At 42.1% G+C, this 27,407-nt stretch overlaps 3 protein-coding genes and 1 non-coding gene across 4 annotated transcripts in view; 3 read left to right on the top strand and 1 right to left on the bottom strand.

Moving 5' to 3' along the window:
* The first annotated feature begins 3,842 nt into the window (after positions 1 to 3,842).
* On the top strand, positions 3,843 to 10,180 carry LOC120066508 (BUB3-interacting and GLEBS motif-containing protein ZNF207-like). Its single transcript, XM_039017930.1, has 10 exons — positions 3,843 to 4,000; positions 4,532 to 4,658; positions 4,763 to 4,898; positions 5,019 to 5,210; positions 5,449 to 5,530; positions 5,741 to 5,805; positions 6,386 to 6,519; positions 8,556 to 8,786; positions 9,018 to 9,174; positions 9,339 to 10,180. The coding sequence occupies exons 1-10, from the start codon at positions 3,960 to 3,962 to the stop codon at positions 9,482 to 9,484; spliced, it is 1,311 nt and encodes a 436-aa protein (XP_038873858.1). The 5' UTR covers positions 3,843 to 3,959; the 3' UTR covers positions 9,485 to 10,180.
* LOC120028480 lies at positions 5,827 to 5,960 on the top strand. The gene has a single exon (XR_005473456.1). It is a non-coding gene; the product is annotated as a small nucleolar RNA SNORA49 (small nucleolar RNA).
* A 4,897-nt stretch (positions 10,181 to 15,077) lies between the features above and the next one.
* On the top strand, positions 15,078 to 19,849 carry LOC120066523. The gene is made up of 5 exons (XM_039017953.1): positions 15,078 to 15,166; positions 15,920 to 16,276; positions 17,659 to 17,762; positions 18,263 to 18,519; positions 18,776 to 19,849. Exons 1-4 carry the CDS (start codon positions 15,112 to 15,114, stop codon positions 18,509 to 18,511), a joined length of 765 nt encoding a protein of 254 aa, XP_038873881.1. The 5' UTR covers positions 15,078 to 15,111; the 3' UTR covers positions 18,512 to 18,519; positions 18,776 to 19,849.
* The window catches only part of LOC120066515 (trinucleotide repeat-containing gene 6C protein-like), a 72,179-nt gene continuing 64,493 nt past the window's right edge, over positions 19,722 to 27,407 (bottom strand). The window contains exon 20 of the mRNA XM_039017942.1: positions 19,722 to 27,110. Coding sequence (XP_038873870.1) covers positions 26,744 to 27,110 — 367 coding nt within the window. The 3' untranslated portion in view covers positions 19,722 to 26,743. The remainder of the gene's footprint in view (positions 27,111 to 27,407) is intronic.

Consider the following 27,407-nt stretch of genomic DNA (forward strand, 5'->3'; position numbering starts at 1 on the left):
GAATATTTATCATTTTAAACTTGGAAAAGAGACCCTTAAACCCAGACTTGGGACCACACAGCCACCACTGAATAGCAGGCTAGTGATTGCTTTGCAAAGCTTGCAGTTAGCCACTGATTCCTTCCAAACTCATTGTTGAATTTGCGATTTCCAACTTGTTGTGTAATGTTTAGGTCCAATGGCCGGTTAGCACCGATACGTTTTATCTATAATTTCTCTTCATTATTTCTCTCCATATGACAAGGATAAAAAGGATTTGCCAGTAGATTTTCGACTTGATTCATGATGATGACTGCTAGCTAAGATGTTGAAAGACCTTGAGCCTTCTTGGATGGGCACTTCTAATGTAACTCTATGGCAGCACCCAAGGGGCTTGAGTTTTCGAGCTCCTCATGAGTGACAGAACACTGAGCCAATCACTGTGCAACTATAGACCATTACAAACTGCTACTCTCAGTGTTTTCCGCTGGCTGACCCACCACCACAGAAAATGCTGAAACACATGCATTTTGGATCTGCCTTACTCAAGAAAGCAAAACAAAGTTTGTATGTGGCTTTATTAACTAAATTATTTATTTTCCTTTATTTACATTGTTTGCAAACTGATATGTGACACGTATTAATGGCAAAATAACATGCCCCACATTTGCTAAAAATAACGGGTCGCCACTGGATAGGTCAGATATACAAAACCTTGCAGACAGTCTACTCAACTGACAATCTATTCAAAACATATAGAAACTATTGGATCCAAGACTTAAAAATAACTGATATTGATGGAGGGAGTTTTGAAACATAATAAACGAAATTACATGCCTTATTATTTAAATATATATTTTTAAATCTGGCTACAGACAGAAACAACATAAAACAATTTGAGGTCTTACAAGCATTAGAAACAACATTGGGTGTGGATATGGTGGGAACATGTGGGTCTGAGCAAGTGTGATATCATTAATATTTGTGGAAATGTATGTAAAAGTTAAGTTGTCTATTGTTTTTGATAACGTGTGTTTTAGTTTATTGTAAAAAATAAATACAAGTAAAATAAAAATACATAAAAATAAAATAAATGCTTGAGTACACAAGAGTCAGTCCTAATTCATTCAGAGATGGAGGCCTGCCACTGTGGTCTCTCTTTAGTCTAGTCACTGCCGTATGGGAAACAACAGCAGCTCCCAATGCATACAATTTAACATTCATTAGGAGCCCTGAAATTGGCATCTGTTGTGTTTACTCACTTGCATAAATATCCCATTTTCCAAATGAATCATTTACCTAGGAGAGAGAAAGGGAGGGAGGGGAGAGAAAGGGATGGAGGGGGAGGGATTTAAAGAGAAGGGAGGGAGGATGGAGATGGAGATTCTCTGAAGTAGATTTATTGTTTCCTTTCTGCTCAGACTGCTGAGCACAGCACTGGGTATAGTTATTTTCAGTTATTCAAATGAGTCTGGCTTATATGCAAGGCACTGGGCTGGGGGACTCACAATCTAGGCCCTATTGAGTCTATGTACTGATCTAATACATTTTTCTAGAACATTTTATTGAATCAAATGAAATTGAACATCCATATCATAATGCATGGTATGCATTGCAAGTTTGTGCTATTCAGTATTATAAACGGGGTGGTTCGAGCCCTGAATGCTGATTGGCTGACAGCCGTGGTATATCAGACCGTATAAGTTAGTAACCAGTTTATAATAGCAATAAGGCACCTCGCAAGTTTGTGTTATATGGCCAATATACCACGGCTAATCGGCTGTATCCAGGCACTCCGCGTTGCTCGTAAGAAAAGCCCTTAGCCGTGGTATATTGGACATATACCACATCCCCTCGTGCATTATTGCTTAATTGTTGTTGTTCTATTATAAGGAGGGATATAACTCAATATATTCATATTTATTCAAGTCACGACATCAGTCAGCAGGTCTTAGTCAATGACTATATACACTGCTCAAAAAAATAAAGGGAACACTTAAACAACACAATGTAACGCCAAGTCAATCACACTTCTGTGAAATCAAACTGTCCACTTAGGAAGCAACACTGATTGACAATAAATTTCACATGCTGTTGTGCAAATGGATTAGACAAAAGGTAGAAATTATAGGCAATTAGCAAGACACCCCCAATAAAGGAGTGGTTCTGCAGGTGGTGACCACAGACCACTTCTCAGTTCCTATGCTTCCTGGCTGATGTTTTGGTCACTTTTGAATGCTGGCGGTGCTTTCACTCTAGTGGTAGCATGAGACGGAGTCTACAACCCACACAAGTGGCTCAGGTAGTGCAGCTCATCCAGGATGGCACATCAATGCGAGCTGTGGCAAGAAGGTTTGCTGTGTCTGTCAGCGTAGTGTCCAGAGCATGGAGGCGCTACCAGGAGACAGGCCAGTACATCAGGAGACGTGGAGGAGGCCGTAGGAGGGCAACAACCCGGCAGCAGGGCCGCTACCTCCGCCTTTGTGCAAGGAGGAGCAGGTGGAGCACTGCCAGAGCCCTGCAAAATGACCTCCAGCAGGCCACAAATGTGCATGTGTCTGCTCAAACGGTCAGAAACAGACTCCATGAGGGTGGTATGAGGGCCCGACGTCCACAGGTGGGGGTTGTGCTTACAGCCTAACACCGTGCAGGACGTTTGGCATTTGCCAGAGAACACCAAGATTGGCAAATTCGCCACTGGCGCCCTGTGCTCTTCACAGATGAAAGCAGGTTCGCACTGAGCACGTGACAGACGTGACAGAGTCTGGAGACGCCGTGGAGAACGTTCTGCTGCCTGCAACATCCTCCAGCATGACTGATTTGGTGGTGGGTCAGTCATGGTGTGGGGTGGCATTTCTTTGGGGGCCGCACAGCCCTCCATGTGCTCGCCAGAGGTAGCCTGACTGCCATTAGGTACCGAGATGAGACCCTCGGGCCCCTTGTGAGACCATATGCTGGTGCGGTTGGCCCTGGGTTCCTCCTAATGCAAGACAATGCTAGACCTCATGTGGCTGGAGTGTGTCAGCAGTTCCTGCAAGAGGAAGGCATTGATGCTATGGACTGGCCCGCCCGTTCCCCAGACCTGAATCCAATTGAGCACATCTGGGACATCATGTCTCGCTCCATCCACCAACGCCACGTTGCACCACAGACTGTCCAGGAGTTGGCGGATGCTTTAGTCCAGGTCTGGGAGGAGATCCCTCAGGAGACCACCCGCCACCTCATCAGGAGCATGCCCAGGCGTTGTAGGGAGGTCATACAGGCACGCGGAGGCCACACACACTACTGAGCCTCATTTTGACTTGTTTTAAGGACATTACATCAAAGTTGGATCAGCCTGTAGTGTGGTTTTCCACTTTAATTTTGAGTGTGACTCCAAATCCAGACCTCCATGGGTTGATACATTTGATTTCCATTGATAATTTTTGTGTGATTTTGTTGTCAGCACATTCAACTATGTAAAGAAAAAAGTATTTAATAAGAATATTTCATTCATTCAGATCTAGGATGTGTTATTTTAGTGTTCCCTTTATTTTTTTGAGCAGTGTATATATAATCCATATATATCGACATTTGAATTGGTCACAGCATTGACGCCTTCATCACCATACAATAGTATGGTGCAATGTCGCTCCCATGTGGACATTAAAGTTATTACACCCACACAGAATGCATTGAAATGACGCGAGCAGAAAAACATTAAATAATATAATAATTTGGTATGATTATTCATTTCCGTTTATTTCGGACCAAACTTCGTCAATATACTGGAAAGACGTATTTAAATCACTTTTGTTTAGGGAATTGTGCACGTGTTCCATCAGTACAGCATTGTGGGTGCAAGCATAATCCACTTCCTCCACTTGAAGAAGCGCCATTTTCGGCGTTGTCATACAGCATGTCGCTAATGTTTATGACACAATAAGAACGAATTTCAGTGTTTGTTATTATACGTTAGCTTTCCAAGTACTATCTGAAAGATGGGGCGAAAGAAGAAGAAGCAGATGAAGCCATGGTGCTGGTATCCTTTGGTTTGGGGAATAGACAAAACGCATGAAAAGAAAGTGAGGGCTCGAATGCTTAGCAAGGTAGCTAGCGAAGTAAGATAATGTAGGCCTCACAAGACCTGTTCGCACTTTTGATACTTTGTCGTATTTCTGTAATAATGTTGTGGCAATTACATTTTCCAACACTCTCTTTTAGTTTTATCTCAACAAAGTAAACCCAAATGGTGTATATTGACGAACATTTTAGGCGGAAAACTAGCTATGTTAGCTAAGTAGCTAGCGGCATTATTAGTTAGCAAAGTCAATTATTGTATTCATTATGTAGCTATCTGCAACTACCCAGTTTATGAGGCTTAGTCGGCATACTTTGTCATAGATGGTGGTCAGAAGTTGTGCACAAAGAGTAACTATACCTTACGTTCAAATAAAGGAGTAACGTTAATAGCAGGGAGGAGGCACCCTCGATTGAATGAAACCAACTAGCTAAGTTAGCTTGCTAACGTTAGTATATACTCTATGACATTTCCTTAATTCACAACTTGAAGGTATTGTAATCGAGATTTCGATGATGAAAAGATTCTCATCCAACATCAAAAGGCCAAACATTTTAAGTGCCATATATGTCACAAGAAGTTGTACACTGGTCCAGGGCTGGCAATCCACTGTATGCAGGTTGGTATTCACATTAACAACATGTTGGTTATTCATTAATCTGTGTGGTCATACCTTTTATTTGTGATATGAATCATTGATGGCGTGGGTCGTGTGTGTTTCAGGTTCACAAAGAGACCATTGACGGGGTCCCCAATGCCATACCTGGAAGGGTAGACATAGAATTGGAAATCTATGGCATGGAAGGAATTCCAGAGAAGGATATGCAGGAGAGGAGACGGACATTAGAACAAAAACAGGGTTAGTTAGTGTCAACATAATTTCCTGCATTTGTACTGAGAACCATAGAAGTCTACAGCCATAACAAATCATCTTAAAGAACTGCTGTGTGGCTAAAATACCCCTTTACTTTGTGTTCAGAGAGCCAGAAGAAGAAGCAGAATCAGGACGACTCTGACGAGGATGACGACGATGATGATGCTCCAGGCCCTTCGTTCGTTCAGCAGCAGATGCCTGCTGCCCAGCCCCAGGCTAGCTATGTCCCTCCCATGGCCCAGCCAGGCATCCCCCCCGGGGCCAGGGCTCCAGGCATGCCACCAGGAGCTTACTCAGGTAGAACATGGGCTGAATGGCCATACGATTGCTGTGTTCAGCCAGTAAGACATTCGCATCAAGTAATGATGATTGGCAAAAATGTTCAACTGCTCTGAATTGTGAATGAATCATGCCCATTCTGAACAAACCACAAACTGGAAAAAATACATTCCCAGCATCACCAAATAATGGCTAATAAATTATACCTGGTGTATTGCTTAAAATCTAGTTTCCTTCCCTTTTCTTCCCAATGCAGGAATGCCCCCTATGATGCCAGGTCACGGTGTCCCGCCTATGATGCATGGGATGCCCCCTGGTATGCACGGAATGCCACCAGGGTGAGTACTAACTCATACTACTCAGTGGGTGACATTTTCCTCTCTCAATGACACACAAAGCCATGGTGCGTTTGCTCACTCTTTGCAGGAGTTAAATGTCGCCCTGAACTGGTCCGTCGCTGCAGGATCTGCCTTATTATTAAAACATCAGACAGTTAGATTTGATCATTCAGATTGTAACTCACACCTGTTGGTTTGATCTCCTTACAGCATGATGCATGGGATGGGAGGGATGATGCCTCCAATGATGCAAGGGATGCCTGGTATGCCGCCAGGTAAGCACCGTCGGTACCCCTCTTCCCCTCCCTTACTCCAGTCACTGCACCCAGTGGGGTGGAATGGCATTGACAGGGGCTACAGCACTGTGGCCCTCTCACCTCTCTCATCTAGGACTATTCTCCTATATGAGGCTTGTGAGAGAGCTGACAATTTCAGAAGACTAGCATAGAGCTGGCCGACACTGACACAAATCTATTTAACGATAAGCTTATAACATGAATGTGCACCACAGTTTTAATATTACCCTTAAAAATACTACTACTACTTTGAATGTTGTAGCTATCAATTGTCTGGTTATCAATCACCTATTAGCAAACGTATTTTGTTTCAAACTTCACATTTCTCTAGTAGGGCCCTATAGGTTATCATAATGAACGATATCAGCAATATGCCCACGATAAGTGGTCAATGTCGATCATTTTCGGTTTATTGTCCAAGCTCTAGTAGAGCAAAATCATGTTCATTCTCAATTCTATCATGACCTAGAAACAACCTGCTATGATATTTGTCATGGATTCCCTAACTTCCTGAGAAATAACTGTGATTTGATATTGAGACCTGATGTCTTGTCTTCAGGAATGCCACCACACATGGGTCACCGTCCTGGTATGCCCCACATGGCCCAGGTCCCCACTCCGGCAGGGATGCCCCGACCTGCCGCAGCAGCCCCTGCTGCCGTCAGCAAGCCCCTGTTCCCCAGCGCAGTACAGGTGGGTCACCTTGCCAAGAGGCGAGGTGGGATGTAGCTGTATCTTGTCATAACTGTCTCATTGGTTTACCTTGTTCATTTTAAATGGTGTCCATTGAATAATTCAACAAGAGGATTTCCTCTTTATTAAGATGGTTGTACTGGTGCGCTCATCTCAGGCACATGCATACTATCAGAATATCATCATTAATGATGGGGAGTAGGCTTGGGCAGTATCCAGAGTGTCATACCTTCATACTGACCTTGTGCCATATTGGTATATTCGGTAATACCGGCACTGAACACAAGGGGCACTATTTTCAAACCCCCGCTGAGCTTTTGTAATCCAAAGGTTAGCAATGCTAATAAGTACATGTAAAATCCCATAGAATGCAAACTAAATGATAAAGAGTGCATCGCGAACATTTAGACAGCCTGTGACCTAAACTATTTTCAGGACAGACATCCCAGCTCACAAAGTGACATCCCAGCTAAAAGTAACTCAGAAATGCTACAGGTTGCTGCACGTACAACACAATTATTAGACAGCAAGGCTCTTGATCCAAGAGGGGATTTTCTGCTGTTACCGGCAATATAATACATTTTGTAAGACGCTAACCACTTAGCTAAATAGCGACTAAATTAGCAAACCAAATGTATAGCTGCAGAGCATTTAGTGCATTTTAGACCGTTTTTACTTAAAAGTTGTAAAATATCTAGCTGGTGAACATTTAGTTGTGAATTCCATACTGTAACCTGATCATCTGGCGTGTGCTGCACAACAATGAATGACTCACAAGGCTCTGGTGTCTCGTTATTGTGTGCTTGTAAACAAACACCATGTGACTGGGTACTAGCGGTAAGCTTCATAATGAAAAATTCTGACAGGTGAAATGAAATACGCAATCATTATCGCTTAACATATTGCACAAGTTAACTGCAGGTATTTACTTGAAATGTAGCAACAAATATTCACATTTATGCAATCTTCAAAGAAATAGTTTCAACAGTATTGAAAAACCATCCTGTGGCTATTTCCAAATACCCCGGTATATGGTATACCGCCCAAGTCTAATAGGGAGCAGCAATACCAGCGTTGTATCAGTAATGCATCCATAGTAAGGAACTAAATCTCATTATCAAAATGCCCTCGTTTTCCTCTCCAGAGCTGCTGGTATTCACTCTAGGTTCTGCTAGGGTTGTTCACACTCTGCCTCTCTTCTTTATGCTGCAGATGGGCTCTCATGTTCCAAACACCATCACAGCCTCTCCCAGTAGCACTGCAGACTCTCAGTCTGCTGCCTCTAAGCCTCTGTTCTCTAACACTCCACAAGTAGGCAGGACTCTTTCACTTCCATGTCCCATAGACTCTTGTGGCATGCAGCATATCAGCTTGATTTGGTTGGGAATGCTACAAAATGTCTGTGTTTTGACATATGAACTTAAGTTAATATATTCAACAGGCTTTTTGTCATTCCGTGTGCATTTTTGTGAACCGCTCCACCAAAAGGATGAGCTGACGGTCAGCTTTCCCTTAGGAGGACTTGCTGCATGCCTGTGTGTGGCCTGCCTTAGTTTTCTTAGCACTGGATTGGTGATTTAAAATATGTATTTTTGTTTAGGCACAGCTTGCTTTTTGCTTATTTTTCCCCTCCCCTGACTTGTTGTCATGGATTTCCTCAGATGGTATTTTGCACAATGCAATGCTCATCAGCAATGTGTGATATGATATGAGTTTTTCTTGAGTTTCTCAGCTGAACTGATATTTCAATCACTTTTTGAAACTGATATTTTCCAGTCATTTAAAGTGATAATCTGTTCAGCGTTAGTTTGATGTACAGTGCACTCTGCTTGTGAAAATCTGAGGAATCAACCAATCGCTTGTGATCAAAAATCATGGGACAAATTCTGTTTAGAAAGCACTTCTAAGGAATCAGTAGGTCAAATGTCTGAATATCTGATTCCTATGAGAGGAGAGCATTGTAATCTGTGTGTGTGTGTGTGATCATGATGAGTCACTCACCCATCTGACAGTGCATCTTCCTTCCGGTCTCCCAGGCCCAGCAGAGTGCCTCTGGAGCTGTGCCCCACAGCGCGCCCTCCACCTCCTCTGACCCTCCCAAAGCAACATTCCCCGCCTACACCCAGTCCTCTGCCTCCTCATCCTCCTCTAATCCCCCTAGTAACACTGTGGCCAAGCCCCCCGCCACAGTGACCAATAAGCCAGCCACCCTCACCACCATGAGTGCAACCAGTAAGTTGATCCACCCTGATGAGGATATCTCACTGGTAAGTTGCTCCTGCTTTGCGTTTTGCCCTTTCACAGTAAGTAATGAATGAGAAAGTACATTTTTCTATGTCGCGTTACTGTTGTGATACCTGTAATATTTGTTCAAAACAAATTAGTCAAATATAATGTAATTGAGTTGTGTGATTTGTCCTTGCCGTTGCACTGAAAGGGATAGGCTAGTGTTGTGTCCTGTCTAAGAATCCTCTCTGTGTTTGTCTGCCCGGTAACAGGAGGAGCGACGGGCTCAGTTGCCCCGGTACCAGCGTAACGTGCCCAGGCAGGGGCAGGTTCACATGTCTGCCCCTCCTGTGGCGGCCGTGGGCGGCATGATGCCCCCACAGCAGGGCATGCCTCCGCAGCAGCCTGGCATGAGGCACCCCATGCACGGTAAGATGTTATGGCATCACTAGACCAAAAAATGATCTGATGGAGAGAAACGTGTGGCCTTTGATGGCACGAAAGACCAAGTATCATACCAGTCAAAACATGGGGTTTTTGCGTTTGCTTGCATTGTGATCGTGATGTTTCAATATACTTCCTCCTCCCTCCAGGTCAGTATGGTGGTCCCCCCCAGGGCATGCCTGGCTACATGCAGGGTGGGATGCCTCCGTATGGGCAGGGCCCTCCGATGGGATACCAAGGAGGGCCTCCCATGGGCATGCGGCCCCCCGTCATGTCTCCTGCGGGACGATACTGAAGCAGTCGCAACGACCTGACCCCTCACTAGGTTTGGAGGTTAAACCTTTTCTCACCTTGTGCTTTTTAAAACTAGCCCAAGCCAATGAGCTGTAAGACCAACCAGTGATGGTGAAGAAAAGTATTGATGAAAAAAAATATATATACGCAGCACACGGACATTTAACATGACATCTTTAATGGGGAAAAACATAGAAACAACAAAACACACAAAACAACTTGATGATAATGACAACTTTGTCGTTGTGCAGATTTGATACATGTATGGTGTTTTTCTTATGTTTCACTCAGGTTTGTAGAAGTGAAGTGTGTTAAATATGGTTCATATTGTTTTGACTGCTCGCTGCTGGAGTAACATGATCGTATCGCCCTCCCCTTACAAAAAGGCAAGTTTCCTGTAAATATATGATTTTCTGTTGTGTAGAGTAAGTCGGTGACGAGGCCCTCACAGCACACTTGTGTGTTGTTGGACGCCCTGTCCCCAACCGTATGGTTGGTGAGGGTCCTCCTTTATGATGACGATTCCAACTGTTTAGTAGTTTACCACCAGATCTATGGATTATTATTATTATCTATCAGTCTCTAGCTTCATTCTTATTTCAGGTTTATTCCATGATCAAAAGGGTAACTTGTTTGAATTTATTCTCTGTACTGTTTTAAACAATCTATGTTGTAATAAAACTCACTTAAAATCCAACACTGTTTTCTTCCTGACCCGTGGATGGGGATGAGGCTTCATGAAGGTTTGTACCATGGAGGTTAGTACCTTCATCATGAAGGTTTGTACATAAATGTTGTATTTATGAAATATTGCTCAAATAATAGAATGTCAACATTCCAGATCTGGTATTTTTAAACATGTTTTAATATACAAATAGTCTTGATGCAGATAAGTTTATAGCCTGATGTTCTTTAATAATAGTAATCCAATCATTTAAACCTGCACCCTGAATCAGTTTATCTTCCTCACCTTAGGTTCACTAACATTTGCATGCAAGTGCTCTATACTCTGTGTGAGTGGTTGATGATAAATATACATTTTACTTGATGTTGGGTGTATTTTTCCTAAACTACCTACTCATGTCCTCTGGGTGTCTAGCTTTTCAAGTCAGAGGGCCTTATTTGGTGTTATTCCACTATGGTGCATCAGTGTTTCCCCTATATGTATTTAGCAGCGGCACAACGCCGCTGCTAAACCGTGGCCGCCACTGCAATTTTTTTTTAAATTAAATGACTAAAACCAGGAATATAGATGGCGCAATATATTTTTGAGAACTAAAAATCGCCAAAATAAGGACTAGACAGTTGGAGAATGTAAAATAAAAAAATGTCATGATATAGGGCCCCTTTTGATTTTGTTTGTCATTTAGATAAATTAAGAACAATGCATAAGCCATTGTAGAAAATTTAGCTTTAAAACTAAAATGTTCATGTCAAAATGTGTAGAATTGCAGAAAATTTGTTTTAGAACAGCTACAGGTTCTCTGGCCGAGAGGAGGGCCGCTAAAATGTGCCATTTGTCATGCCCACTACCCCCACATGCTAACTTTGCCACCGCTGTTGGAAACAAAAATACTGGGGGAAACACTGCATAGCATATTAAAATCGAAAAACCATTACTTTGAAACTTTTTGTAAGCCCATGTCTATTTTGATGGTAATGTCCTTATCTGCTTTTCAGCCTAAAACACAGATTTCTTGCGAAACAGGTCAGTTATATCTGTAAGTACCCATTCCCTTACCATAGTGTGGCTGTATCTTGCACCGGATGTACCGTTTAGTAGTAACTAGTTATTGAATCTGAAGTAATGCATTTTGGGAGTTTTTCCAAGATTTGTACATTGTTTTGAGTATTGTAGAGTTATTCTAAAGTACTTGCTCAAGATTTGTTACACCATTTGGTTGCATACAAATGTAATGAATGTTGAATGCTGTGGTGTGCCATTGTTGCCTCTTTCTGTCTGATGGTGAAGGGGGCTGTTCGGTGGAAACTGGACACATTTTTACCCCACTCATTTGGTAAGTAGGATTTCACATCGGCTATGATGTACAGTGGCTTCAGAAAGTATTCATACCCCTTGACTTGTTCCACATTTGGTTGTTACAGCCTGAATTCAACGGATTAAATAGATTCTCACCCATCTACCCACAATACCCCATAATGACAAAGTGAAATCATGTTTGAAAATGAAATACATATGTATTCAACCCCTTGAGTCAATCATTACATGTTAGAATCACCTTTGGCAGCCATTACAGCGCAAGTTTTTTGGGGTAAGTCTCTTAAGAGCTTTCCACACCTGGATTGTATTATGTTAGCATATTCTTCAAACTCGTCAATTTGGTTGTTGATCATTACTGGACAGCCATTTTCAAGTCTTGTCATAGATTTTAAAACAGATTTAAGTCAACTCTTAACTAGGCCATTCAGTAACATTCAAGCAACTCCAGTGTATATTTGACCAGTGTTTTAGGTTATTGTCCTGTTGAAAGGTACATTTGTCTCCCAGTGTTTTTTGGAAAGCAGACTGAATCAGGTTTTCATTTAGGTTTTTTCATGTGCTTAGCTCTATTCTGTTTCTTCTTATCCTAAACTCCCTAGTCCTTGCTGACGACTAGCATACCCATAACATGATGCAGCCGTCACCACCATGCTTGAAAATATAAAGAGGGGGTAGTCATTGATGTGATGGATTTGCCCAAAACATAACAATTTGTATTCAGGACATAAAGTACATTTCTTTGCCACGTCTTTTATGCTGTACAGGCTTCCTTTTCACTCTCATTTAGGTTAGTATTGTGGAGTAACTACAATGTTGATCAATCGTCAGTTTTCGATCACAACCATTAAACTCAAATGTACCTTTTATTTTGAATTTGCAGAACCATCTCATCTTTGCAGATAAATATTTTGTAGTCATTTTGTAATGGTGGGCGTGGCCTCATGGTGAAATCCCTGAACGGTTTCCTCTCCGTAGTGACTGGGTGTATTGTGTGGTAGAAATTCTAATCAATGAGAGACGAGGTCAATCACCAATCAGGACATTACTTTATTCAAAACGTATTAATAAGGAAAGCATAGAGTCATTGCTTCTATAATGATGAGGCTGGTCGGCTCAACACTTCCAAGTGTTGTGGCGAGTAGCTCTGACATACGAAGAATACATATCTTTTATAGAAAAGATACGCCCTTTTAGTCTTCCTGACAAACAACATGCATGGAATGGGTCACAGGGTGAAACTTGATATATGAGAAAGGAGTATCCCGCCAGATAGCATTTGCTTTGAAGACTGTTCTTATTTAGTCTGGCCCCTAAGACGAGGCTCCGATCTCGTTCCTGGTACTTCAAAGCACAGAAACACCAATTAATTCTATGGCATAACTCAATTGTCAACTCCAGATACTTCCATCTCAAGTAAAACCCCTTCTTGACCACACGCCTGGACACTAAGGGGAGTGAGCCTCTAGGTCATACACTCCCCCAGGACAGGTGCAACATCAGAGATGACATACAATGGTTCCAGACACTACCCCACATCTTTTCTCAGACCATATCTCCCCCAAGGAGGGAGTGACTGGCTCACAGACATTGTGGAGACAAGTGGTTCCCCATCAATTACGCCATCCCTTCACATGGTTTAGAATAGGTAAAGACACATTCACATATGAAGACAATGCTCCCTCCTGTCCTCTTCTCTTTCTGATATTCTGCATAGCACTAGCGGCATGTGAAAGACGAGCCTGACTTCTCCCCTCTCTGGGCCCCAGCTGAGGGAGGAAGTGCAACTACCAACACCAGAGTCCAAAGGGATACATTCTAATAACAAGCATATCATATAAGCATATTATGCAGATAAGACATCTTAATTATCTATGTTACCTAACTCATTCTGAGTCTTCCACCACAATTGATATACCATCCAAGTGTTATAACTTCACCATGCCCAAAGGGATATTCAATGTCTGCTTTTTGTTTGAATTGTACCCACCTACCAATAGATACCCTTTGCGAGGCATTTGAAAATCGCCCTGGTCTTTGTGGCGAATCTGTTTTGAAATTCACTGCTCGGCTCGGGGACCTTTTTATCTGTATGTGTGGGGTACAGTAATGAGGTAGTTATTCAAATCATGTTAAGCACTATTATTGCACACAGTGAGTCCATACAACTTTTATTGTGACTTAAGCTAATTTTTACTCCTGAATTTATTTAGGCTTGCCATAACAAAGGGGTTGAATACTTTTTGATTCAAGACGTTTCAGCTTTACATTTAATTAATTTGTAAAAAGTTCGAAATAACAATTCCACTTAAACATTGTGCGGTATTGTGTAAGCCAGTGACACAATCTCAATTTAATCAATTTTTAAATTCTGGCTGTAACACAAAGTAGAAAAAGTCAAGGGGTGTGAGTACTTTTGGAAGGCACTGCTGTTGTAAAATAATGATTGACAAGTTCATTTGAAAACATTCCCAGACCATATTACAGTAATGTTTAAAAAAAAGTTATGATCATTGTTTACAGATTAATAGGTTATTAATACTTATGGATTATAGTATTTGGCCTGTTGGATGTCGTCGTCAACACTCGTCCGAACTCCTCTTCCAACTTTCGCAACAATGCTCAAAACTGTCTTGGATGTGCTGCTGTCATTAATACTTAAAACTGTTACTCGGATTAGCTTCACCATTATAATTGAGTTCTCCCCAGTTTTATAATTGTCAACATGCATCCTATAACGTTCTTTTAAAGGGAACATTGGCCTGTTTGTTCATTAACTATACATTTCACATAAAACAAATAGACATGTTATTTCACAAGACAATGTAGGCAGTATCACAGTTTCTCTCCACTTGCTGATGTGCATAAATGTATCCTAATGTAAAAATCCAAATGCTTTGTATCAAAACACACTATTATAAGAATAAATCATGTGTATTGTGTACAATTTTCACTGTCTGTTTTTTCAAGCCTATCTTGTTAAGAACCCATTTTATACCAGGAACAGGACAGATCTGAACCATCTTTGTAAGAGGACCACTAGATGGTCTTGGGTCGTGAACTTGACTTTCTCAAGTAACTGTTTGCAATATCTCCCACGACGTTACAGTGAATAGTTGGTCATTTGTGATATGTTGTAACTTATATCATAACATTTTATAAACCTTAAACAACTTCAAAGTAACTCATGTTTTGATACCTAAATATATTCTCTTATTAGCAGTATTTGGCTGAAATTGACAGATTTTTGCAGCTTTACAACTGGCTAAATACTCAGTATTTTATACTCTTAGTATAAGGTCAACACACTTTCTGTCTGGCTTCAGTATTTTGCATTTGCAGAACCCTCATCTTTACAGATAAATATTTTGTAGTAATTATGTAAAGGTGGGTGTGGCTTTTTGCTGTGACACGTGTGAGTAGTTTACGAACAACTCTTCCTGTTATGGTTTGAGGTGGAGAAGTTCCTGTAGCTAGTCACCAATTTCCCCTCATCTGGCTGAGACCACCCCCCCTCAGTCAAGTGAGTCACACTCAACAATTCTAGTTTAATACAGACACTTATGTCTGAGGCTCACTGCATGCTGCTCAGTGTGTGATAGCATCATCATATAAGAACAAGGGAAGTCATGACTCTTCATCTGACAGGTGTTTGGCTGTTGCTAATCACACATACAGTGTTGGGTAAGTCTTGTTTTTGCAACTTTTGGTGTGGGGTTAGTTTATTGGGAACTGTGTTGGCCACAGGAGGCTGCTGAGGGGAGGGCGGCTCATAATGGCTGGCGTGAATGGAATGGCATCAAACACATAGAAACCACAGGTTTGATTTATTTGATACCATTCCACTCATTCCTCTCCAGCCATTAACACGAGCTTGTCCTCTCCAATTAAGGTGCTACCGACCTCCTGTGGTGTTGGAATTTTTCTTCTGCCATTGCAAGTTTTGGATGACTTTATCATGGAGTAGTTTAATGTCTATAAAAACAGCACTTGTTTGGTTTGGTCTAACCAGAGGCCTGTATCTGTTCCATATCACTACATTGATCATTATGCAGATGCTTTCTTGACCAGGGTAGGGAGGTCCAAACCATGCGTCAGTACAGTGGGCTTCCCTTATATGACCACCAACAAGCCATAAAAAACAACCAATGACACTTACTGGGCGCCCGAGTGGCGCAGCCGTCTAAGGCACTGCGTCTCAATGCTAGAGGCGTCACTGCAGACAGCCTGTTTCGTTTCCAGGCTGTATCACAATCGGCCGTGATTGGGAGTCCCATAGAGCGGCTCACAGTTGGCCCAGCGTCGTCTGGGGGGTTGCGCCTGGGGAGGCCGCCATTGTAAATAAGAATTCGTTTTTAATGGCACTGCCTAGTTAAATAAAGGTAAAATAAAAACGGAGCTAACGTTGTATTACCTTCTCTATATGTTGCCTCCTAGTGTTCTGTGATATGGAATTCCTGGAGAGAACGCAGGGTGACTCTGTAGAGTTCTACTGTATCTCTGAGTTCAATGCCTCCAGGCCCATTGGGCTCTACCTGAAACGCAAGTGGCTGCAGCCCAACAGAGAGGTCCTGTTCATGTTTACTGAACAAAAGCCTTCGTTTTACGATGACGTCAAAGAGCGCATCCATGTCACGGGAGACCCGAGTACTCACCGGGTCAACGTGACCATCAACCAGCTGAACGGAACAGACACAGACCTCTACTACTGTGAGTTTGTCTTCCCCGATGCCTCCAGCGTCGATCAAAAGATTCCAAGCAATATGGAGTTCTTTCTGTACGTCGACAATGTTGGTGAGTATTCTTTATGGATTCCTTCATTTATTTCCTTTTTTATGTTTCTTGATGCGAATGGAGTTGTTGACACCATGATGTGTGTCAAACAGTCACAGTAGCCTGCGTGTTTTCCCTTTTTTTGGTAATGACTCCAGACGCCACAGCTGAGCCACGCTGTTCATGTTATGCATCCTGCCACTGCTTCCTCCTTAGAATAGCCCTGGTTCTAGCAACATACTCTCCTCTACCCCGTCCACAAAGCCAGTCATACTAGTGTTTGTTTCCCATCTGGAGAAAATGTCCCAGACAACAAGATGGATGTAGGCCTGATAGAGACGTGCGCCGGGGGTTCAGCTGTCCTCCCCTGCCTCGCCCCCTACGGTTCCCCCTCGGCCATGGAAGGGGTATGCCTGAAGAGGCGGTGGGGCCGGGCTCCAGTGGAGGTGCTGTTCCACTCAAAGCGCCCCTCTTCCTCTGCCTCGTTCCCCCCGGAAGAGAGGCTTCACCTGGGCACGGGGCTGGGCGGCCTGGCATACAACCTCACCCTGCTAAAGATCTAGCCGGAAGTTAGCGCCTTTTACAGCTGTGACCCGGCAGGTCCGACAACAGTGCCAGGCTAGGGAGACACGTGTACTTTGTGTCTGTGCAAGGTGGGTGTTTATCATAGGGCTAGTGGATTCAACCTAATAAGACACCTGATTTATATGGGGCTAGTGGATATAAACAAGTAACACTTGATTTAGTAAGGCGTGTTCATTCGTTGAGCTTACACATCACATTGGGAACTTTCTTTGCGTGCCTATGCGTTGTCTGTCTATACAAGTTTTTGACCAGACCTTTACGAAAAGTCTATCCACTTCCCCTCCCCACATCGGTCTCTATACTCATTTTGAAAATAGATAGATGCAGTAGGAAACTGTGGTTTTGGTTTTAACGGATAGTTTGTGATTTTGGCAAGGAACGCAATCTACTTCCCCAGAGTCGGATGAACTAGTGTATATTTTTTTATGTCTGCGTCTAGTATGAAGGAAGTTGGAGGTAGTTTCGCGAGACAATGCTAACTAGCGTTAGCGCAATGATTCAAACTGCACACAGACATAAAATGGTATCCAAAAATGAATCTACCAAAATCCCAAACTATCCCTTTAAACGGTAAATTCATGCCAGTAAATGTCCAGGTCATCTGTGGAAGCTGTTTCTATGACGCTGTATTGTTTATTAACTCTAGTAGCCAATTCAGTAACCCAGGTAACAATTATCAAACAGACAATGGTCTGTTAGTAATTCATTTCATGTCCATCATACACAGTATATGAAAGGTTGTCAATGTATTTTTAATTTAGGAAGTGATTTGACATTCTTTAAAGTCTGACACTACATATTGCTCATTGTTTCCCCAGGTGTTAGGTGTGGCTGTACTGGTTACACTCCACTGCTCTATGCCCTTTCTGCTGTTGTGGGGCTGTTACTCATCTTCCTTATGGCCCTGGGAGTGGCTCATTATGTGAGTAGGACTGTAACCTACTTACTATGGACAAAAAGATTGACACACAGAATATTATTTATATAAATGGTAGCCACTCCAGTTTTTTGCTGCTTTTATTATGGTCATAATTTAAAAAGCATTACAACCTCACATTCTGCAAATTTCTCATATGACATTTTCTTGAAATCAAACAGTTCTTTGCTCTGAGTTTATAAAGCCACTTTGTAACCTCTATGATTGTTGACTGGGGAGACATGATATTGTAATGTATTTAGGTACTTACTCATTTGGTAGCTACTGTATTCCTCAAGTGACAAATTGTCAGTACCATAACAATGATTTCTGACAGGTATGACTAAGAACCAGTGATTTGTCAAACACCTCAAATTGAGGAAGGATGCCACTGAATCAAAGCATCCATCCTCTTACTATTCACATCATTTCACACAGGAAAGACACTAGTTTCACTAGTTGTTTTCACCTGCTGCCTTCTCTGATTGGCTTCTGTCCTCTGTCAGGGTAAGACCCGAGGAGACTGTGTCAAACCGCAGCCCCACCAGGCTTCCACCTACGAGGAGATGGTTGGGGTGCGGCCCCCCAACCAGAATGGAAAAGTGTCTCCCTCTTACCACCCGAGGCCCCCCCTGCATCTGGAGGAAATGGATGCTTCTGCCTATGAAAACCCCCCTCTGAGTTCTCGACAGGAAAACCACTACGAGAGGCCCGAAGAGTCACCGCTAGTATCTGAAACTGCTGGGGAGATGTGAGGAACAAGGTCAGCCCAATCTCACCAACATGGTGTTTGACAATTTATTTATAAACTAGAGTCTGGACTATAACTACAACTTATATAACCTTAAATTTGGACAAACAAACATCCACCTAACTTTGTTGTTTTGTAAATGCTGGCAGCTAAATGTTGTAGCCTTGCTTTACTTTTTTAAAGGTATTGTATTTAAACAAAAAAAAATATTAAAAGTGTAATACTTGTCTTTATTAGTGTTGTATTTTGACATGGTACATTTGTCCAGTCCACAGGGAACTGTCGTTCTTGCCAATCATGGAGATTGATCCTGTGCTGGAAACAGACAAGAATCATGGCCATCCCATTATCAGGACTTACAAAATACCAATTTATACCTGGTGCTAACATCCCGTCCTTTGTCTACGTTCTGAGACAGATGTCGACTATTAAATGCATTGTGATCAGATCTTCCTGACCTCAGAATATAGTCAGGTAAATTGTCTTGATATCAAGTGTAGACTGATATAACCATTATAGCGTCAAGATGTCTCAATATTTTGAATACCGGATGGGACCAGGAAACCTGGTCTTAATGCAGACTGTGGAATGGCTAATATGTGGACAAGCTCCAGGACAAAGGACACATGCTCGCATCAGGTATAAAAGGGGCTAGAGAGCAACAGGGTGCCTTTCCACATTGGTTAATGCAGATAATTTCTGATATGTAGCATGGTCAGAGTCAGTGGGATGGTCCCATGGTGTGCTGAACCACAGCATGGCTTCAAAATCTAATTGTATTTGTCACATGTGCTGAATACAACAGGTGTAGACCTGACAGTGAAATGCTTTACTTACAAGCCCTTAAGAAAAGTTAAGCATATAGAAAAATGAAGAGCAACAAAATAAGTGAGGCTATACACAGGGGGTACCGGTAATATGTAAGCGACTATGCAGTTCAATTGGATGTAAAAGCTGTAATGTCCTTTTGTGATTTGCAAATTCTGAGAACTCACTGACCTGAAAAAAAGTACAATAGAGATTTAACTCAACAGCTTACTGTAAAAAATAAATTTATAACAAGGGGTGCCTCCAGTGTAAAGTGGATTCCTTGGTGGTGTGTGGCTTCTTTGTGTGTGAGTTGTCTAAAGTTGCTTCCTTATCTGGCTTCCTCTGGGGGTTGTGTCGCTAGAGGTGCATTAATACTAAATGTCCACAAGAAATCGACAAGACGCTTTAACAGCCAAGAAAAATGTCAATTTATTAATATATTCCGAAAGAAGCTCCATAACTCATGGAAACATGTTTTTTCCGGTGCATGTCATTAACAATCACATTCTATGAGGAGAAAAATAAACATAAAGCCACAACTTTCTCAGTACAGACATGTCTCCTTAATGTTTTTTTTTTTTTTAAATAAAAAGGCAGAGTACCACCCCCCCCCCCCCCCCCCCCCCCCTACAAAAACCAGACCGCCTTAAAAGTCATGGGCTTTTTCTCAGTATAACCCACAGTGCTTTAGCAGAAGGATAAGCGCTCATTGCTTAAGGATTACACAGCATGGCGAAGCAATAGAAAGTTTTGCCATAAATCTGATGAGGGGGAAGAAAATCTAACATAGCAAATTTGTAGCACAAAGACACACCCCTACATCAAACCCTGAACCCCAGAGTACAAGTCCCAGGCCCCAAGAGAAAAGCAGGCCTAGACTCTCCCTCCCACTTGTGCATAGATCATGATCCTTTAAAAACCAAATATCCCCCCCCCCCTCTCCACTTCAAATCTGTCTCCTGAAAACCATCTATTAGACAGAATCTCTTAACTCATTGAATACCTGCCACAGGAACAGAGACAGTAATGCACAAAGCTCCTGAAAGTTACAGGATGGAACCTCAAAGAAAATGCATAAGTAAAACTATCACTGCCTTTTGACAATTAAAACCATTGATCAATTTTGTTTACATGTAAAGCACTCCACTTTTTCTCTCTCAAAGTTCATTTTCAGTCATTTATTTGGTAAATTATGTAACCACTATGGATTTTTAGAAGCAATGGTATATCATATTCTATTTAAATCCCTAACTTTCAGTGCCTGGAGTTACATTTCTCAAAGTTATTGTAATTTAAAACTCTCAAATTTAAATACAAATGGTGGAGTTTGAACTCTGGAAATCCTGGCCTTTCCGAGACAAGATCCACATCTTTACGAGTGTGCAAGATAGTGAGCAAATTGCGTTGTCTTTTTACAAGACAAAATTCAAATAAATCAATACATACAGTCTGTCGACATCAAAAAAGAGAAATTAGAAATACGACAACACTGATCAATCCCAGAGTTCTGAAAGTAGCATAAATCTTCATTTTGCAAAGTTTGTTTTATGTTCATTTTTTGATGGAAGATGGAATTTGTCTTTTTCAACATTTCTTCTAAATTCCTTTTTCCTCAACTTCAGACAAATGAAATGTTTGTAAACGACAGGTGGCTATGCATAAAAGAAAAGAAAAAGATAGGCACCTCTGAAATGAGTCCTGTAACAAACTCATCTCCCCACATAATCCCTTTCTCCATGAAGTTAACATAGAGATTACTAGTCCTACTATCTATGGCCACAATTCTTAGATCATTTTTTTTGTCTTTTTTTCATTACATTTGTACGTAATCAGAACAAAATGGTGCAATACTCAATGATAATCCTTGTTTTGGATTATTCCACAATAAAAGCCACTATAAGGTAGATAAACATTTTACAGATAAAACAAAAACTTTTTTTCCATTAAGTCCTTGAGTAAACATTTACACATGAATTGTCACCCTCTCCCCTCGTTTGTCTACGATTAGCTGAGTGAGGGGTAGAAGACACTCAGTGCAACGTTAGAAGATAAATGTCTATCAGAATATAGTTTTGACAAGCAACAAATAAACTGAATAAAAGAACAGACAACAATGTCAATACACAACATACTGAATGGAACATGACAGCAGTCCTAAGCCTGCCAAGCACACAGTTGTTTGCACACATACATTTGACTTTCAAGCACACAACCAAATGATTTTTGCACTTTTTTTCTCTCCAATCTTTTTATTTTTTATATATTTTTTAATTGATGACCTCAAAAAGCTTGGAAGTGTACTAGTCAATTTGTTTTTTTTCTTTTTTTCTTTTTACAAAAGAGACTTCACATTACGTTATTGGCGCTCCTTGATTCAAGTATTTGTGTTTATATTTTTGTGTTGATATGTTTAATGATATTTTTCTCTACTGGGAAAGTATGCATTTAAAAAACAGGTGATTTCAGGTTGGGTTATTTAGACAAATTCACATACAGTACAAGTAGTACTGTAATATGTTCATAAATCCAGAACGTGCATATCCAACTCCAGGTAGGAAAGACATTACTCATGATCCATCAAGTACCAGTTTAACCCCTAACCCCATTCCATTTCCTTCATATCACTTATTTGCGGGGGGAATACATATTGCTCATCTTCAGTTTGTATTGAACCCAGACCTTTTAAAAGGAATAAAAAGGTTTCAGAGATTGAGATCCAAGGTGTCTGTTGATGTGCTACCTACCACACACCGTACGTACATATCCGTATATATCTATAGTTAAGCAGTAGAGAGAGAGCATGGCGTGCCCCTCAGTGCTGGTGCACACACACCGAGCGGACGTTTGGAGGCCCCCACCCGGCTAATTGGTCTCTCTGAGCTTGGATCAAGGCAGTTACAGAAACAGGCAATAGTGATTTTTGCTAGTGTGCTGCAGGACGCCGAACAGTCCCAAAAAGGTAGCCTTATGCCATTTTAGTATTTTTATTTTTTTAAGACTTTGTACCTTTTGAAATGCGCCCCCTCTCGTTGCCTACCGCAGACACAGTGAGGCGAGCGACCTGGGCTGATACAGTGGGCCCGAAGTCATCTGGGTCTGTGGAAATATACAGTTGTGGGTCCGCTTTGAGAGGAAACACTAACAAATAGGATAAATACAGCATCCACAAAAAGGCTCCCCAGCCTGCATTCTGACTCCCTGGATGGTAGAAGTTAGAGGTTGCTGGACTGGAGACATTTCAGCTAGAAGTGCAGAGCTTAAGTTTTAACATATTATAGATCTTTTATTTATTTTAGTCTGTTTATTTTTTTAAAGTTTTTTTTAAAAATATTTTGTCAAACTTCATATTAAAATTACGTTAAAATGCAAGAAATTCATTTTTGGTTTAAAAAAATATGTACCCAGGATTACCCAACATCAAACTGACTGTGCACCGTAGGATACTTGGATCCCCCAAACTTAGTAAAGATTATATCCTCGACAACAGGGCATTCCCCACAAATGGCACCCTATGTCCCTATATAATGCACTACATAGTGAACAGGGTGCCATTTGAGACCCGGCCATATTATCTCAGTAGTTCAGGATGAGGTGTGTTGCCCCCACCCATCTGTTTGATCCCTCCTGCCCCCCTGCCTCCATCACAAAGGTAAATCAAAGAGCCTCCATCACAAAGGTAAATCAAAGATCCTCCATCACAAAGGTAAATCAAAGAGCCTCCATCACAAAGGTTATCAAAGATCCTCCATCCTGGGAAGAGAAGAGCTCTTTCTCCAGATCGTATAACATGGGCTAGTTTGAGATCTATATAATTTGATTGTATTGGCACATAGGATAACATTGGCATCTTACATGCATAATGGGCCTCTACATTGTAACATTACAGTAGGCCTATAGTTGGGAAGGGAATTCATTACTATCCCGTTCCCAAAAACAATTCTCCAGCCAAAACAAGTCTATAGTACTACTGCACAGCTTGCCATTAGTTAGTGTAGAACTTGGCTCTCTTACACTACAGCAAAAGGACATACATACAGAGAGCTGCATCTTTTAACGTCGTCTCCTACCCTGAGATCAAGCTGACAGGAGATCTGTCTTCTTCAGCACAGTAAAGAGGCCTACTATACCTCCACTCTAGTGGTACTAACTCCCCATAGAGGGAGGGTGGAAGTTTGGAATACGACAGTGTTGTGGTTTAAACCCAGCTATAAGGACCAGGAGCGGACATATTCTAAGTGCTGAAGGGTACATACAGCAGGAGGTTTGTTGGGTCTAGCTCTGTGAGTCGGTGCTCAACCCTTAAGGCAGGATTGGCACGTTGGCTATAAAGGGCCCGCAGCCTCTAGTCTTTTGCATAGAAACAGAACTGACTGTTTATGTCTGGTCAAGGGGAGGGCCATGGCCGTGGTCTAGGTTGGTTGCTTTGGAGGGGACTGGAGGGTGTAGCGTAGCAGCTGTGTGAGGGGGCGAGAGGGGACAGCCCTGGTGGAACCCAGGTGGAGCAGCTAGGGTCAGGCAGGACACACTCACCCATCTGAGACACCCTATTGGTCTAACTTACACGTCTTGAGATACTACCTGGAAGTACTACAGAATACTGTCCAAAACAAAGCAATGATCAATCAATCAGTTAAGATACTAACTAATAATAGACAATCAATGACGGGCTGTAGTATTGATCCTCGTTTGCATTCAATACACAGGATGAACATACAGAGGCACCTCTGACCAAAGTGTTTCTGCATATGAACAGTGAAAAGGGCTAGTTTCAAGCAGCCATCTTGAAAAGACCACTGCATGTAGACAAAAATAACAAATCAAAAAATACATAACGTCAAACGAAAACTAAATAAAATTCATCAAACACTGGCAAAATTCCAGAAATTTGACTGTCTCTTGACTTCCAGCTAAAGTGATCTTTGTGTGAAAGAAGATTAGGGGAAATGGAGAGGGTTGGTTGAGACGAGGTCGAGTGCTGCTGGCGCGGTCGTTAGCTAGCTAGCTCCGTGCTGATTGGCCAGTCTTGGAGTGAGCGTGGTTTCCTGCCGGGCTGAGGGTGTCCAATGGGAGAGCTTGGTGCCAGCCCAGGAGGAAATGCTGCTGTGGGGGTAGCCTTGCCTAGCGACCATCGCCATGGGCACCACAGCAGAGAGGCACTCAGTGGACCGTCACCGTCCCCCTCCCCACTCCGACCGACCGTTGGCTGGAGACAGGTAACATTGCATGTCTAGCGTCTCCAGACAAGAAAAAGGCTAAACATTTTGGAGTAACAGTGATATTCACTTTGATATAGTTAAAAGAAAATGTCTTTAGAAAAAAATCAAACACTGCAGACTTTTTTTTTTTGTCAGATAAAAGTAGACTTCCTTTTTTTCCTCTTCTCTTCATCCTGCTACCATTTTAAAGTTCATACAAGTCCTTGGACCAAAGAGAAACAAACCAATACCAGAAGTTATTTCCAAGTATAGATACAGTACAAAAAGAGCAAGAGTTATTTTTTGTGTCTTTTTTTTCAGTTTTCAAAGTTGCTGCTCCATTTTTCTGATTTATTGGTTTGCAAGTTGAAGCGTTTAGCTCTCTTCATAAGTGCTATGATAAAACCCTTTGAAATAGACAAAAGGTTACTTAGTCTATCTTTTACATTTTTGTACAGTACCAAATACAAGGAACACTCGTAGTAGATCTACTGCATTAGGAGAAACCCCTCTTATTTGGTATTGTGCCAGATCTCCAGTGACTTCCCCATCTGGATTCAGTCTGTTCGGTGTGGCTGTGGCAACTGGGAGAGGAAGGGCTTTCTGATGGTGCTTTCTCATGTACCCCAGTTCAATGTGTACGTATGAGGAGTTTCAGGGCTGCAGAGACAGTTTCTGAACACACAGTTATAATAGTAACACCATCCTCGCTCCTCCTCTCCGGCAAGAGTTAACGCAACAGTTTTTCATGGGGGGGGGGGGGGGGGGGGGGGGGTCAAGGGGGTGGCCTGGTGGGAATCAAAAATTAGAAAAGGTAAAGTTTCTGTAGTTCTTAAGTTCTTTGCTTTGATCAATGACAACAAATATCAAGAACGAAAAATGTAAAGAAACCAGTTCCTGTTTCGACTTGAGCGTGGACGGAAGAAGAAGGGTCTGGCGTATATATTGCACAATGTAACTGTCACATCAAGTTGAAGCGGGTTTTTTTTGTCGTCGTTTCCAGAAACTGGTGGTCCATAATGGGGACGAGAGGGTCAACAACGGAACCGACAAATAATGTTAATAATTGACAAGAAGCACCTGTAAGTCTCGTTAGGTGAGTATAGCTGAAGTCGTAGTTCTTCTGAGCAGTGGTAATCTGAACTCCCAGACGTGAATGATTAGGTTCCATCAGACATATACTCAAGTACACACATAAAACAGACGCAGCTAGGTCGGTCGATGTGTAATAATCTCTCAGCTTATGTTGCGATAGATATAAAAATGCGCCGATATACAAAAAGAACAAAAACAGCAGTGTAAATCCCTTTAAGAACAAATGAACGACCAAAAAAACAGAAAAAGGTTTTAACTGATGATTGGTTGGGTCAGTGTTGACAGGCCTCATACTGCCGAGTGACTTGGGGTCATATTCATTAGGTGCACACGTGGCAAAACGTTTTGCAACAGCATGCGAAAACAAGCATTTCTTATTGGACAAAGTTCAGGTAGTCCCTCAGTTTCAGTCCGCTTGCTTCCGTTTCGTTCCTAGTGAATACGACCTTGGTTGATCACACTTGTTCTGTTCCATTCACTGGCTCAGAGATGGGAATTGTGCAAGCTTTCAAACTCACAATTTCTCTTCAGTTTCAAAACAATGAAAAAGGCTTGAGATTGAAGGAGGACCTGGGCTGCAGTAGAGCACTTAAGGCTAATATTAGTGCTTGGAAACAAAACAATAACATAAGTAAAAGGTCTCTGAGCCACATCATTGGCCACGGGCATGCTGGGAATGGTCTTTTTTTAATCAATTTGGAGTTTCGTGGGCAAAGGAAAGATTCAAAATGGCAGCTTCTTCGATTGCTTCTCCTAAAAACACTTCACACAGAATGTGCGATATTCATGGAAAACTTAAAAACACTTAATGGTTCTCTCTTCATTGAGTCTTTTCGGCATTTCATTTTTGTTTGCTTCCAACATTTATCAAATACTAAAAACAAAATCCCCTTTAAAAAAGAAGAGAAAGAAAAACGTAAAAACCGAAGGGCGTAGGGGTCAGCAGTCTTGTGTCGTCGCCCCCAGCCTTTCCGGTACACGATTCACAGTTCCGTTGATACTGATTATCGCCACATGATTTGCTTGGTTTTGTTCCTGTTCATTGTCATTTTTTGTGTGTATTTATTATTATTTTTCCACTGTCTGTTCCAGCGTTGAAACATCCATCCTCATGGTTGGTTTGTTAGTGTGTTGTCCTACATGGACTCTCCACTCAGCAGGTCGCCTGGCAACAGCGTGTTGATGGGGTTGGGGCTCCCGATGACGCCGCGACTATCATCGCCACTAGGGGGCCCCCACAGGCTGGAGTACTGGGGCACACCCCCCCACAGCAGGTCTCCGCCTCCGCCGGTCTTGGCTCCTCCCCCCAGGCCGCCGCTGCTCCAGTGATGGCCAATGGCGTGCTGCTGCGAGCCTCCGCCCATGCGCGTCTGATTGGTGCCGGGGTTGGGCTGCCAGCTGGTGGTGGGCGGGAGCTGCTGCTGCTGGCCTTGCGCAAAGTAGCGGTTCACCTCCTCCTCCCCAGCAAACTCTGCCAGGATGGTGGTGTTCCCCAGCACACACCTAAGAGGACAGGGCTCAGTTATATATCACATACTTACAGGTGTTATAGTATCAACATGGATTTTCTTACACGTAGTGAAGTACAGTACAAGCATTTCTTTATAGGCTTTGATATTTTGTCAGTGAGATGTATATAGCCTAGAAGTTGAGACAATATTTGGGGTTTTGTTTAAGGTCAGACTGAGATAATCACTACCCTGAAGAGCATAGAGTATGGATAATAGAGAAAACCCACTCCAAAACTATCTTTTGGTATTTTTTTTTCATTAGTCCACTGATACAGTCCCACAATGCTTT

Source organism: Salvelinus namaycush, chromosome 2, assembly GCF_016432855.1.
Source record: "Salvelinus namaycush isolate Seneca chromosome 2, SaNama_1.0, whole genome shotgun sequence".
NCBI lineage: Eukaryota > Metazoa > Chordata > Actinopteri > Salmoniformes > Salmonidae > Salvelinus > Salvelinus namaycush.

Excerpts from the sequence above, each read along its gene's own strand:
- LOC120066508 (XM_039017930.1), top strand. The coding sequence starts at position 3,960 with ATGGGGCGAAAGAAGAAGAAGCAGATGAAGCCATGGTGCTG. Across the intron at positions 5,531-5,740 it reads ATGCACGGAATGCCACCAGG|CATGATGCATGGGATGGGAG; the intron begins GTGAGTACTAAC and ends ATCTCCTTACAG. Across the intron at positions 6,520-8,555 it reads TGTTCCCCAGCGCAGTACAG|GCCCAGCAGAGTGCCTCTGG; the intron begins GTGGGTCACCTT and ends CCGGTCTCCCAG.
- LOC120066523 (XM_039017953.1), top strand. The coding sequence starts at position 15,112 with ATGACTCTTCATCTGACAGGTGTTTGGCTGTTGCTAATCACACATACA. Across the intron at positions 15,167-15,919 it reads AATCACACATACAGTGTTGG|TGTTCTGTGATATGGAATTC; the intron begins GTAAGTCTTGTT and ends GTTGCCTCCTAG. Across the intron at positions 17,763-18,262 it reads CCCTGGGAGTGGCTCATTAT|GGTAAGACCCGAGGAGACTG; the intron begins GTGAGTAGGACT and ends GTCCTCTGTCAG.